At 44.9% G+C, this 15,303-nt stretch overlaps 1 protein-coding gene across 7 annotated transcripts in view; it reads left to right on the forward strand.

Annotated features, from left to right (window-relative positions):
- Nucleotides 1-15,303, forward strand: part of MEGF11 (multiple EGF like domains 11) — a 310,110-nt gene that overhangs the window by 282,584 nt on the left and 12,223 nt on the right. For 2 of the 7 annotated variants that reach the window (XM_064456057.1, XM_064456059.1), the window contains exons 23-24: nt 2,601-2,719; nt 10,990-11,056. The exons of 4 other annotated variants lie outside the window; for them this stretch is intronic. In XM_064456057.1, coding sequence (XP_064312127.1) covers nt 2,601-2,719; nt 10,990-11,056 — 186 coding nt within the window. The remainder of the gene's footprint in view (nt 1-2,600; nt 2,720-10,989; nt 11,057-15,303) is intronic. One more of the 7 variants, XR_010373698.1, reaches the window with a different exon arrangement.

Consider the following 15,303-nt stretch of genomic DNA (forward strand, 5'->3'; position numbering starts at 1 on the left):
CTACACAGTCCTGCTGCCACTGCAAGATGGGGACCAATGCTCTTTGTGTCACCTCGCAGCGCAGGCTTGGGGCAGGAGCTCGGTCTTTCAAGTGGCAGCATGTTCTGGCCTTCATCCAGACCTCGTGGGTCTTCCGCTGGAGCTCAGCCTCAGGCTTAAGGGGCTCACAGCAGGACTCTGCCGTCATGGATCCCTTCACAGGGCTGATCTGCCCATGTTACTGTTAACATTAACATAACCTTTGGGGTTTTGGGGGTTTTTTTTTGCTCTGTTTTAATTTAAATCATTCCCTTTCTTTTTCAGTCATGTAAGTCTTTGCATACTGTTCAGAGCAGAATAAAATTCTCATCCTTGGGTAGAGAGGGGGTTTTGTGTTTGGTTTTTTCTTTTTAACTGAGATAGCATTAGATTTGAATTTGATGTATTTCCAGCCAGCAGTTATAAGAGCTTCATGAATAAATGTCTAGAAAATGGACTGTGCTATCAAGGTAAGTCAGCCTGGGTGGGTACTTAAGTATCGACCAAATGGAACTGTGTAGAAGGAGTAATTCCAAGTATATGGTGCTGCATGCAATGAAGGAAGAAAAGGTTTTTGGTCATGCAGACTTGTGTGCGAGCTCAGATTCCTTAACTCGGGACTGCGCTAAGTAGCAGGGCAGTCTGGTAGACTTTTCCTTCAGCTCATTTCAGGTACATGAAATAAGCCACAGCCAGATAAGCTGGGTGTGAACTTGTAATGTGTCAGCTGGCTCACAGTAACCGTCGGTATGTGCCCTCTTATCTTGCAGCAAAGGCAGTGGACCATGCCTCCTCTTCTTCAAGCTGGTCCTTCTTGCCTGCAGCTGAGCAAGGGCATGACAGATAAGGGAAAGGGGAAGGCAGAGCTGAGAGCTGGGGTGACTCAGCCATCAACACTCACCTACAAAGCAGAAGGACTTGGATTCAAGTGTCTATATTTAGTGGGGACCGCAGGTTGTGGGAAGAGGGGGGTGAGTTCTGCTTCCCTGGGGAACCGCCAATCCCTCATTAGCAGGCTCGAGGCTGTATGTGAGCAGCTGTGTTTGTGATGGGCATACACTGATCGTGATGTTTGGGTTCCAGCCCCAGTTCTCATTTGCAGACCCCAAGAGATATCTGTTTCTTGTTAATTCTATTGCAAATATCACAGAGTTATAGTTAGAAGAGATGGCGAAGTCCTGGCAGCCCGGCTGCTGTGCTGGGCAGCAGCTAGCTGAAAGAAGTTAAACGCAAAGGCTTTAGTTCTGGAATCACATCCTGATCGGACATACTTTGTTAGCAGTAACCTCAGAAAACAGCTAGAACTATAAGGCTCTGCACTTGCTACAAAATAGAGCTGACCTCAAAATTTGCTCTGCGTTTCAGCAGAAAATAAACGCTCGGTCAGATATGCAAGTGCGTGTGCAGTTTCCTCCCTCCGCTGTGTGCCACAGCACTTATGTAATAGACACCCTGCAGATAAAACCACTTACTTGAAACAGGATATTTTGCAGTAAATTAAGCTAAATCTAGATCTCCACAAGATGTCAGCAAAGCAAACTGCATGTTCGCAGGAATGCAAACACAGAGGGCAAGGAGAGACTGCCTGATGGTGACTGGGTGCCCCCCTCCCGCAGACAGCACCCGCGCCCTGTCCTTCCTCACCCATCTGCTGCAACCTTCATTAAAGTTCTCCGGTGATGGAGGCAAGCAGCCACCCCAGCACTTCATTACCCTTTCCACGTGAAGGTGTTCCCTATAACTAACCTTTCTGCCTGCAATTTAAGGCAGTGGTTTATTAAAACTAACCCATTCATTTACTTCTTACAGGGCTTGGCTGTTTAAATGATACTGCTTAAGTTTAAATTCTTCATCCTTTCTTCTGATGGTATTTTGAATTATTTATCAATTTGTTATTAAGCTGGAACCAGATTGGGATTGATGTTTTCATTAGAACTGCCAGTATAAATATGATGCCTTGGTAAATTATTTTGTTTGGTAAATGTGTTCATAAGTTAAAGTGAAGAAATAGATAAAATGTCTCTAAGCATAACAATGTGACTGCCCAAGTTTGCCTTTCAGTGCTGAGCCTTCTTTTTTTTCTAAGCCTTTGCACAAGAAGTTATGTCAAATGTTTTGGACTCCTCAGCAGGGTCATAGCACCTTGATTTCTAACATTAACTACCTTTTCTGTAACAAGAAAAAAAGGTTTAGTTAAACGTTTCATAACTACAGGGGTTATTCTGATCAGTAGCTCTTACATGTGTTCAAACTAAGGAAGAAACTGTTGCACACCATGCATTTCCTGAGTTTTGCATTTCTTCCCATACCTGCAAAGCAGCTGGACTGCCAGGAATTACTTTTTTAAGATCTTCAGAAGGATAACACTGTATTAATTATTTTGCTTTTTTATCTTATACGTAATGCTAACAGTCAAGAGCTTCACATCATGATAATTCAGGATATATTTTATCTGGGGATGATTTATAACAGCCAGCACTCTAACAAAGTTTTCTAAACTAGATCGTCTCTAGCATGTTTTCAGTTTCTTAAGAATCATTACGGCTTCCAAAGTGTTTTGTGATGACTTGTTTTCTTCCCAGATATATCTCAAGGTAGCGGCAGTGTACATTGCTTTTCCAATCCAAGCTACCACACTCTCTCATGTGGTGTGACTTCACGCTTCTTTACCAGTAATCTGGATGGAAACAGCTCCAGTAAGGTAGATATTATCCCACCCCACCATAGCGATGTTCTCATCAGTTCAAGGAAATCAACCAAAGCAATGCCCGTTGGGTCCTGTTGTCTGCCAGCATTATTTCACAATCCAGTGTAGCAGTTCCTGGCACTGTAGCTCTAACAGACACAAAAAGGTCCGCTGTCCCCTGTGTGTGTCTTCATAATCTCTGTCTGTGGTAACTGGCGTTTCAGCACATGCCTGTCTGGGTCAATAAGCCTCTTGTGTCTTAGCAACTATAAGGTATGTTTGCTTCTCAGAAAAGATAAATAACTAGGTAATTGTAATTATCTGTTAATATAACAAAAGTAAATCAATGGAGCATTAAGTCAGTAATCTAACTTTGCTAGATCATTGTTTCCCAGATCAGTAGACACACAAATTTCCTGCTGACACAGACAAACATATAGTTGCAAGAAGGTATCAAGGGTGCTTCTAGCACTGCTCTTGTCCAGGGGCATTCTGAGAGCTCCGCTGTTACTTATGGCTCTCCAGCAGAGCTATTCAGACTGCATTGCCTGAACATCCAGGAGTACCTTACTTATCACAGGTTGCTATTGATTCCCTAGGACCATCCATGGGCAACACTATTACTCAATTCACCACGTTAGCAATAGATTTAGATATCGTAAATGGTAAAACAGCTCTTGCTTCAGAGCCTTAATAAGCCAAGGTGGGGAAAAGGGTAGGGAGCAGAGGAAAAAGGAAATGTAATTGATTTCATCAGTGTTGTCAGCTTTAAAAATGATGGTACTTGCAGGCTGTGTCACCTTAATCCAAATGTAGCTCTGCTAACTGGAAAGCCATGAGAACAAGATTAATGCAAAAAAGACACTATTCTACGAGAGAGGGCATGCAAAAATATTTCTACATGTGCTCTTGTAAGACATTTCTTGGGTATTAAAAGAAAATCTCATTAAAATGTAATAAAAAAGCTGGCTCCAGAGATTTCTCAGAGAAAAGTTTAGACAGATGTGTAAATATGTTTTCCAATGTAGATGGTCCCCCTGCATCGTGCATTTTTGCTCCCCAAATTGGAAGTGCAAATGCTCATAATGTCAAATTTAGGATGAGCACCGTGAGTGTGGGTCTGGCCCACTAATCCTGTTGCAGTTATTTAAATGAATTCAGAAAAGGTCAAAGCAAGCACCTATCCTGATTTCCCAGACTGCAGTGCCATCTTGTCACAGAGCTACTTCAAATATTAAGCTGCCAAAGAGGTTTAAAACACAGGTGATGCAATTGGAGTAGCCTGGAAGCTGCTTGCCTTCTTGTAGTAGCACTACCAGTCGTCGGTCAGCAGGTTGTCTTGATATTTAAAAAAAGAAAATACAACGGATCTGGTATTTTTAGGGCACTTATCAAAATATATGGCCTGACTTTTCCTTTAGATCTCCCACCATCTTATTTATTCATGAGAATGCTTTGCAGTACGGAAGAGTTGAGGATGGCCAAAAATATGCTTCTTCTGTCTATGCAATTCACTAGCCAAGTAAGACAAAAGAGCATATAAAGCCCCTAATGGCTGCCTTAACGAGTTTCATTTCCAAATCAGTTTGTCTGGTGCCATTCCCACTTTCTGCAGGGAAATGTGCACAAGTTGTACTTGGAGGATTCATTTCTTTATAGTGCCAGCTGGGGTCACAAAGGAACCAGTGCAGATGCAAAATGAAAAAAAATGGCAGAGGAATCTCTGAACTGCTGAGCCAGAGCCCTGGATGTATTATCCTCCCTGTGCTCAAAGGAGATCATGCCTTGAGGCGATGGACTGGAGCCATTCCTCTCTCACTTCTTTCAGAGAGACAGCTTGGGCAAAGGTACAAAGGGATGCTAACAGGGAGATGCAGCCCTGCTCTGGTTTGAGGCAGCTTTCTCTCTTGTGTGCTCCTCCTGCCCCGCTTGTCCTCTTCTCTCCTTCTCTGCCTTTTCTTTCCTCTTCCCTTGGTGTTCTCTCCACTCTATTATCAGTTTTTTTCTCATATCCATTTTCCTATCCTCTTTTCTCACCCAACTATCCACATATTATCTGTTTTCTTTCCTGCTGCCCCAGTTTCCTCTCCCAGCTCAGCAAGGGTCAGCCTGGCTGCAGGGCACCGAGCGCAGCTGTCCTGTGCTGTTGGCTGCATTTACTAACCCTGCTGTGCTTCTCAGCGTACACGGCGGGTACTTCCCGAGGGAAGCAAGGTGAGCAAGGATAGCGGAAGCTAGAAGGTCCAGCATTGCACTGAGGACCGCGATTTGTGAGACAGCTCTGTCTTCATAGGAAAGGAATGCCAAGCCTTCCCACATCTCTTCTAGGACCAGAGGGAAAGTATCTTGCCTCCTTATTTCCCCTCTGCCAGACAGACGTTTGGCCACTGCTCGGGACCTTACACATGTCCTGAAGGTAAATCTTTGAAGTTGCTGAGAGACAAGTAAGAGTGGAGGCATTAAAATCCTCCTAGTGTATGCAGGACTAGTTAGTTATGCTAGTGGAGTGCTCAGACTGGAACACATGCAGGCAAAAGCAAGTGGGAAGATAAGGGGGAGCGTATGAGAAGAGACTAAAATAAGGCTTGGCTTCTTTTATCTAGCAAAATGAAGGCTGAGGCGGAGTATGATTGCCATCTATAAATGCAATGGGGTAAACACTGGGAGGGAGAAGAGCTATTTAAGTTAGATGACAGAGCTGGCACAAGAACAGATGAGGATGAACTGGCCAGGAACGCATCGAGGCTGGAAGTTAGATTTCTCACATCAGATCAGTGAGATTTTGGAATAGCTTCCCAGTAAGACTAATGTGACAAAGAAATCTGATTACTGTTAAAATGGAGCTTAATCAGCTATCTAAGTGGTGATGTGCCGCAGTAAAAGGCAGCTGGGCTCAGGGACTCAGCGATCAAAGCCCTTCCAGTCCTGTGCCCCTAAAGTCTGCTCCGGCTGGCAGCAGGCGTTGGTCTCTGTGCAAGGTCCAGGAGAATGGCTCTGTGTCTCTGGGTTTAAGGAAAGGGCAGAGGCTTCTGCATCTCAGCGCAAGTTTTTAACTACCACAGTGTCAGCTCGGCTGAACTGCTGGCCCATTGAAGACAATAGATATTTCACTATTAGTTTAAGCAAAGCCAAGATTTGACCCTTGCCTATGAGCTCCTACAAGTAGGTTTGGCTTTTATTCTTATGATATGTGCGGCACCAAATAATAACGTTGCTGTGAGTTACCAAGGAATATCATACATGAATTTAAGTGAAACTGCTGCCGAATTACTGCACCAAAATTTTCCAAAGTAGATAAACAGAGATGCAGACTTACCTCCATACCTGTGTCTTTGCATCGGAGCTCTCATTGCTTGAGTTAGAGACCAGATTTTCAAACGCCGAAGACCTCTTTCACTCGGAGGGCGTTTGGTGGGACCGTTCACAGAACCGCTCTCAGTGCTGCAATGCCAGCTGTATATTTGGGTTTTTGAATTATGCATGAATGCAGGAATATATGCCCCTTTTACAGAAGGCCGCAAAAGTGTGTGAAAAATACCCTGGTATGCCATGAGCGAATGGAGGGTTCTCACTTTGCTCTTCTGCAGAGCTCTTAATTCCACCCTCACTCCTTACCAAAGGAGAACAGCACCACAGCTACAGCCCAGGTATTGCTGGTTTCTACAGACAACGTAAAAATCAATTGCTATTAGATGTGTTGAATTTTTAAAGCCAGCTGATTCACATCTATTAAAGGAAGTTCTAAATTCAACCAAAGATTTCACATAAAATTAGAAACTGCAAAACAGGCCTCACTGGAAATAGTCTGACTGGATGTCACCCAGCTAATAAAAAGGAGTCCAACCACAGAAAGAGTCATTAAAGTAGCTTTGACTAAAACTTGCCCAAGAAAAACGAAGACTGCAAATACAGAATGGCTGCAGAGTGTTCAGGATCGCCATCTAAAGCTGAGAGCCATGGGCTTGGACCATGGAAACCTGACGTCAGTAGCCGGGGAAGTTAATGGCAAAACTCTTATCGGTTGCTGTCTTGGAGGAGAAATGTATGATGGAGTTCCTGCCAGCGCTTCTTTGCCTAATTACCATGGGCTTCTTCGAAAACCCTGCATTGACAAATGGCATGTCGGTGATCAGCCTGCCACTGTGATCTATCTAGCTGCTTCAGACGGGCAGATAACGACTGCGCTTTACTCCTGCCACTATCTCGTTGATCTTAAAGGAAAAGTTGCCAGATATGAGGTAGTTTTAACCAAATTGCTAAAATTACAAGCTAGGATTTTTAGTGGATAAATTTCTGTGAAGTTATTTTTTCCTCCAGAAAAGCAATTTTGCTTCACACTAAAAATTGAACTATCTTCTATCTTAAAAAAAAAAAAAGTTAACAAATTATAGTGTGTTAAGAAATGATAGTAGCACAAAGCCACAGCTATAATCACATTTCTTCGTAATTGCTGCATTCTGAAAAACTTAGAAATGTCCCCAAATCATCTCATTAAAAAAATCCATTCCAGCCCGTAGCTCTTCATGCCAAATTTTAGGTTTGTGAGCTGATTTATAAATCCTGCAAAAAACCACAGCTATTAAAAGGAACTCCAAGACTTTAATAAGCGTGACCTCAGTGGTGCAGCTGGATTGAAAATCAGCATTCATGTTATTGCTGCAAGTTTGGAAATGAATAAAAAAGCCGTGAGTCCTGGCGATGAAAGGTGACGGTGCCATCGGTGGGGCTGCGCTGATTTATGCAGCCCGAGTGTAGGGCCAGGAACGTCGGCCTCCTTCCTCTGCGACCACATTACAAACCAATCTGCTTTTCATCACCTTGCCGTTGCTTCTTTACTCTGCCTGCCCCATCCACCCATACCGTGTATCTGCTGTCAGTGGTTATGTTCCCAGCTTTGGGGCAGTGCAAGGAGCTGTATAATGATAAAGAAGTGACTCCTGTGTTTTCAGCTGGGAGACACCAGCTGCGCAGCCCATGCCAGGGGCAAGGATGCACAGTCACAGCCACTGCTCTCGGGCAATGATTGCTCTAGAAATATTGCAAGCAACCAGCTTTATCAACTTTCTCTCTGCTCTGGGCATGTCCTTGAGGAGAGTGGCTGGTACAGAGGTGCCTAATGAGCTGGTGACACATGTTACCTTAGTGGGAATATATAGAGACAGAAAATGAGAAGGAACAGGACAAGGCACTAGATATAGCTATCACTGTGCTGCTGGTGCTGTCGGATGTGAGATTCATGGACTGTGGGACCACAAGGGACCGTTGTGATCATCTGGCTTCACTTCCCGCACAGCACAGGGCACAGAACCGCCCTGAATTAATGCCTCTGTCAAGGTCAGTGCTGGTGGCTCAGCAGCAGGGTCTTTTTCAGCCAGAGTCTACCTTTCAGATGGGTTTGGCTTCTCTCAGTGTGCTGGCATTAATCTATCTTTATGTGTGAGCCCATGTGTATACTTTTTTATGTATATACATATATGTGTATATATGTGTATATATGTGTGTGTGAGTGTGAGTGGTCAGTGTATTTGTGCTATTTTGCGTCCTGAATCTTTCTTCCAGGCTGGAGGTCAGCCCATTTGGAGCAGTTACATGCTTTGCAAATGATGAAATCTATTTTGTGTAACAGCTTCAGCTGAATAGCTCTAAAAATACTGTGCAATTGCTTGTAGAGAGACCCAACATTCTGTGTGTGTGTATGTGCACACGTGTGTGTGTGCACAGCCTTTTCTATCTGTGCTGCCTCCTGTGACTCTGTGCAGTGATTGCACCATGGTTTCTCCTGTGTCTGTTTAAGCCAGGGCAGATTACATTTCGTGTAAAAACATATCAGACCACTTTCTGCAGCCTGAATCAATGGAATTCAATCAGCAGGATTCAGTCAATGAGGGCAAGGTTTTGTCTCTGGTTGTTACAAATCTTCACCCAAATGAAACCCAGTTTCTGCGATAAGATAAAAGCTTCTAAATGTCAATGTGTAGTTTGTAATATATAGTGTAGTTGTCCTAAATGTGGTACTCCTGGTAGAGAGGAGTATTTGCAGATGCTTTCCCTAGAGATAAGGGAGAGGCTGCGGAACTCTGCAGCTTTACCCTCAGTGACCCAGCTTTGGGGAAGCTCCCAGGAGAAGGTCTGGCTGGTTGGGAGGGTCCTGCTGGCCCCCATTGCCCTAGTTATAGAGGAACTTTTGCCAGAGATTTCCTGACCCCAAGCCCTCCCCAGTGTGGTCACTGCCTAAACCAAGGGGCAGAGGAGCCGCGTGGCTGCCCAGCCCCATGCCTTCCTCCCCTCTCTTGGCCCAGCATTTCTCCTTCCTGCTGTATTTCTCTGCCTCCCATGACATGGTTATTCCTTCCAGGTCGTGGTGTGTTCCTTGCAGCAGACTCAACCCCTCTGCTTGGTGACTGCCCTGGCCCTGAGATTGTGTCTGCGTTAGGGGGCACAGAGCAGCATCCCCAACTGCTACACGGGACAGCCCTTTTATCCCTCCCCATCTGGCTGTATTTCCTTTAAGGAAAGCTCCCCAACAGAGGGTTTGGGCCATCGTGTCTCTTTGCACAGCACCCTGCACAGTGCACCTCACCCTTCGTGGGGTCCTGGGCTGTAACACAGCATAAAGGTACTTGTGACTCAGGAGACACGTGGGGCTGCACATCCTGAGAGCACAGGGCCATGTCCCCCTTCCTCGGGTGCACATCCTCAGGTATTTCCAGGAGTGCTGGGGGACTCTGGGCTTCCTGCAAAGCCATCCTCAGAGTCTGGCGGGTGCTCTGCAGACACAGGGACAAAGCAGGGCTGCTGCACCCCGACGAGGGGTGGCTGTGGCACTGAGGGCTGTTAAACAGGACTGTGAAAGTGGGTGAAAATACCTTTGGGGTGTGGCTGTAGGTGCTGGGTACCAGCTGGGATTTTATATCCCAATAGACTTCAACACATCTGTGGAGGGTTTTTTTGTTCCAGGTCTTAAAACCCATTATAAAAGCTAAGCAAAAATTAATGAGAGATCAGGAAAAATGAAATGTTGTGGTAATTTTGAACACTGTGTTTCAATTTTAATCTCTTTTATTGTTAAGCATTTTCTTCTAAATACAGTAAAATTGCAGAGCTGAACCCTCTGAAACTGAGGCAGGAGGCTTTCAGTTTGGAAGCAGGCACAGGAGAGCAATGATGGCTTCATAAATTTAATTTTTCAGAAACAGGCTTGGGTTTTGCTCTTGAAGTCACCCTTCCTCAGGACCAGCTGTACTTTCAGCAGGTGTGGCTTTCAAGGGAAAAATGTCGAGGTGGAAAACTCAGCTGCTTTAGCAACTGCAGTGATTCACAGACCCTCCTTGTGGGGCTCACCTGATCACCACACGCTTTGTAGAGCCACTTCTGCTGTGGTGCCCCCATCTAGCAGAGCCACGCACCCCCAAAACAGCAGCCCCTCTCCTTTCACTGACCGCCATAAGAGATGCTCCAGTGAGCTTACTCCAAGTCCCCAAAATCCCCATCCCTCAGGCAGAGGCTGTGCTTGCCTCTTTACGTTGTGCTTAAGCATTACCTAGCTCGAGTAAGGCTTCTACAAACGGCAGAAAAATGAAGAGCATATTGACACTTGCGCTTAATGCAGCAGCAGCCTGCTCCAGATGGTACCACCCCGGCGGCGCAGGCTGTGCCCGGCCGCCCCTCTCCAGCCACGTCGCCACCGGCTGCGTCCTGGGCACACGGAGGGTCCCAGCTGCCGCGCTGCAAGAGCTGTTTTTCCAACAGTATCTGGATCTGGATGGCAGCCCTGGCCTCCTCTCCACTTTTGCTGGCAGATCTGCACGGGGCTTTATGCTTCGTTATTGCCGATGTTATTTTCCTTGAATTGAGAGAAACCTTGTAGCCATTACATCTCTTTTAACTAAATACGCTGATGTATTAGCAAATCCCCTTTGTTCCGAGCAGCTCCTATCTGCATGCTTCTGTAGGTGGTTTTGATCCATCCATCTTCATTAGTTACTCGGAAACTGCCAGCATGTCACTCCGTGTGCACAGGCCTTCGAGTCGTGATTACTGGTTACTGAAGGCAATCCTGTATTTTCCAGCATGCTTGTGTTCATTGCTTGGTGAAGTGACTTTCCTTTGTGATTTTCCCTAATGCTAGTGATCAACGGTCAAATTCATACAGATAAAGAACTGAACTGGTGAGGCCAAGGTATCAGTCATCTCCCATTTTTATTCGTGACGTCATTGGGCTGAAGTCTTGGGTGGGAACTGTCTATTTATTTCAGCATTAACCCATTATCATACTTTTTGAACAGCTCAGTAACAAAATCCTTGACAGAGAAACTGCAGACTGGAGACCCTACACCTATCTGAATGAACTAGGTCAGTAATTTTTAAACAATTTAATCATTTTAGTAGACTTTAGAGCAATTCCAAATCCAAATCAGCCTTTCATAAAGGCCTTAAAATAATGAAGTATATTGGTGTTGTCTTTATTCTGATTGAATTGCCAGCATTGAAAAATCAAGAAATTAATATGGTTTCCCTTACCACAAACTGCGGATTGGGAAAGCAGAGACAATATTCATTCTAGTCTCCCTTCCTAGGTTGCTCGGTTGAATCACTATCATCTACTCTATACATGTTTTTTTAAGGACTAACTCAGAACATTAAAAATTCAAATTTGGGAAATTTTTTTTCTTTCATGCTTCATAAAGTTTTGCACCAAATACTGGCATCTTGGTAAAACCGTGGAGCCTCTGGCGGAGCTAGAACATGAGCTACACCCTGTTATCTCCCAGTTAATCATACAGTAGCCATTTTTCAGGCAATTTTGAACCACCAGCCAGTGCAAACAAGCCAGGAGTGAAGTCTAATTGCCCTTTTTGAGTTTATTCTCCCTGGCTTCAGTTTTAGCAGGGTTTTCAGCAGCTCTTATCTCAAAACCTATCCAGATTTAGTGCTTTGGATGCTATTTGTTTTCCTGTCTAAGCACTTGGAGTTTGGCTTGTCAGAGGCAGAAAGCATTTGCCCTTTCCTTTACTGGGATTACTAATATCTTACTGAAAATACGCAGTACGAGGGAGAGTGCAGTATTAAGTGGTATTATAGGATTTTTAAGGTCAACTATCTCACAGCTTACATGGCAAAGGAATTAACATGAGGCACCACCAGGCATCGCATCATGTCACTGCTCTTTTGGTCACACACCATGCCTCGCGCCAAAGATCAAGTCTGCCCTGCATCAGGAAAATCACAAAAGTGTCGAGCTTCAATGCAAAGCCTTTTCCACCATTATCAACCATTGGCATTTTCTCCTCTGTTATAAGCTGCAGAACCGCTGTTGTGCTTATCTGTATGTAACACGGAGAGCTGGGGTGGTGAGGATTTCCAAATGCTCCTCAGATGGAGTTAATTTTCCTCTTACCATTTTACTGCTTTGCTCACTAGTTGTAGTTGGTTTTATCTTGCGGGGTCCTGAACTCCCTGTGTGCCACATTTGTCCTGCATTCATGCATTTTTTGTTACTAGTAGAAGTGATGCTAAATGCCTTTGCAGTAAGAATGATGTAGAAGTGATAAATACTTCAGCTTAGTGGTCTCCAGCAAAACAGTCACAATTTATTCCATGGCATTTTGCATCCCAGATACCTTTTTCCTTTCTTTTTTCTTTGTTTCTTTCAAAATGTCTTTAATTGATAAAAATGAGATATTTTTTTTTCTTCCCTTTCAGTACCAAAATTAATGTTTGCTTATGCTTTCATAATATCGAATTCTTGCTCAGATCAAGGCCATTTTTACTTGAAACTGCAAAATGTTTTAATTTCATGGTATTACTTTTGCGCAATAAAAGCCGCTGCTTCCACTCACACGTGCAAATTTCAGAAGAAAGTTTAAAACTTCACTTTTGAATGATAAACATAAAATAAGTGAACCCTAATAAGGTCACAAAGGGGATCTTGACCTTTTAACTGCATCATGCATGGAGGTACCGAAGAGTTAAAGAGACGTACCACATCTCAACCCACTCTTAGCCTTAAATTTTATGACACAGGTGCTCCAGCTGATGCGTTGGAATAGCAGCCAAGCAGTGTGCATGGCTGGATTCAGCTAAAAATAGTTAAAATAGCAGTGGATGCTGTCCAGACCTGTCCCAGGCTGACACCATTTGTATTTTGACCTGCGGCATACCATCACTTCCCAGGGTCATGGCTGTGCTCAGGCTGGATGTAAGGATTCAGGGACTCTTCTGATGGGGAAAACCACGCTGGATCCAGGCTTAGACTCCCCTTTGATCTCACAGCTGAGGGAGAGCAGGAGAAGCAGCTGCTCCCAAGGAGAAGCTGCTGCCTTACTCGGGAGCCGCGGCTGGCAGCTGAGGAGAAGCCAGGAGGCTGTTTCTAGCAGAAGCAGAGCGCTGCGGCTCAGCTGGTTGGTGGTATCATGCCCTTTTCTGTGTGCTTGGCGCCACAGCTCCTCACTTCCAAGCAATGTAGCTCTCGACCTGTGTCTGAAAGACGATCACCAGAATGCTTTCTGGAAGTACCATGTACTTTCTGTTTGCTGGTGTATCTCATAACGGCAATCCCACAGGTGACAGGCACATGAGTGCTTTAATGAACCCCTCTTTGCCCTCCTCACTCTTGCAGGCTGCACTTTTACAGCTTTGGAAAACACCTTTTGATTGCTCTTAGTTTGCATCATTGGCCTTTGCTCAGCCAGGAGTCATTCCTCAGGCGTTTTATTTAGAAAGGGAAAGATGTTCTCTGAGGGAGCAGAGAAAGGCTGTTCATACCGAGGGGCCTCAGGGCCAAAGGAAGAGCCCATTTCAGAATCCAGCACGGTCCTTATTTCAGATGCACATCCTGCACGCTGCCGCAGCAGCACAGGTCAAGGAGAGGGAGCAAACGGGCAAGGAAGCATGAGAGTGACTCCGCCTGAGCCCCACCAGCTTCCTGGGCAGAGCGCGGGACAGACGGCCAGAGGCTGTTTGCTATACGTGACGCGAAGAAAAACTATTCAGTCTTAACTGAGGACCCAATATAAACTCATTTCTAAGTCAATGTATATGTTCCCTCTGATATCAGTGGGGCTCGCTCTGAGCCAGAAAGGAAGAAACTATGTAGAAAAACATGAGTCTTACACATGTGTATGCCTGTCTATGCATATATACTATATATATGTAAAAGTATACATATATATATCCACTGTACAAACACATAGAGTGGATCATACCAGACTGCAGGTATTTTGCCTCTTTTGCAGAACTTTAATTGCCAGGTTTGTGTTCTTTCTAACTAGGAAGTCAAGGAGCAGAACAGAGCCTGTATTTTTACTGCTGGCACATTTGCTTGTGAGCTTCAAATATCAGGCTTTGTCACCGAGATAATCATATCTGTTGAATGGAGTTGGAGTCTGGCGATGAGCGCATTTGCACAAGTAATTCTTACGGTCTTGTGCTTGAGATCAGAGTTTGGGGGCTCTGTGGTGCCAAAAAGAGGTGGCTTTGTCACCTTCGCTGTGTGTCACTGCCTGTTCAATGCAGCCTAGTCCTACCAGTTTCAAGGAATGGCTTGTCTTTGCATTTTCTATTCACCATCTCTTGTTGCAGAACTGGAATTGTTTGTCCTGTGACTAATCTCTCTTGCTCTAGCCCAGTCTGCAATACGCAACTGCAGAGCCCAGCTCCTGTTCCAAGCAAGTCAAAAGTCCTAAACCACCTACTCATTAGCTTGAGTGCTGGGCACAGCGGGCTGCAGACAAAAATGGTTTTCTCTGTAATGTTTTTTTGACAGCAGTCCTCAATGCAAAGACTACAGTGTGATTTGCAGCACATCTTGAGTGACTCAAAGCTGCATTTATTCCAGAGGACCAAAGCCACAAAGTTTGATTCAGAGCTGACTTTGCATTTTTCTCAAAGCCAGGAGGTGTGGAAAAATATTTCTAGCCGAGACTCTGACTTCACCCCAGCAGACAATTGAGCTTCAAACTTAAACCTAGATTTTCCTGAAGTGCCAGATTCCTGGCCTGTTGAGAGCTTTTCCACATTAACTACTTTTGCAGTTAAAAAAATAATGTCTCCATCATTCATTTCACCTCCTGAGGAATGCAATGAATACACAAAAATGGGTCATAAACCCCACAGAATTATAACAGACATAAAAGGAGACTAAACGCAGAATCTCAGGGAATAGGTTGGGAAGGGCTTTGAGGGGTAGTGAAGCCCTTCCAAGGCAGCACCAACCCTACCTTTATCTTTCCTAGCAGGTGTATCCCACTTTTTCTTAGCCATCCTCCCATCAGAAGGATTCTCAGTGTTCTACAGCTACCCTGGAGTACGCGAGAACTGAGCTCAAGCGTGGCAATGTGCTATTTTGCAGCTCAGTGTGGGCAAGGACTGCCTGTTACCCGACTCAGAACCAGAAGTCAGGTTCACTCAGACAAACCCTGTATTAATACAGCAGCCTGCCCTCCTGGAGGGTCTCACAGCAAGTTTGGGCTTACTCAGAGCAGACACAGTGACCTCTGCTGCTGCAGAAGCCCTTCCAGACGTGCCTGACATTTCCAATAGGACTGGCAGGAGCTCACATGGAGCTGAGCTAACGAAATATGCTCAGAAGGTGGAGTCCT

The sequence above is a fragment of the Phalacrocorax carbo genome, chromosome 7 (assembly GCF_963921805.1).
Source record: "Phalacrocorax carbo chromosome 7, bPhaCar2.1, whole genome shotgun sequence".
NCBI classification, from domain to species: domain Eukaryota; kingdom Metazoa; phylum Chordata; class Aves; order Suliformes; family Phalacrocoracidae; genus Phalacrocorax; species Phalacrocorax carbo.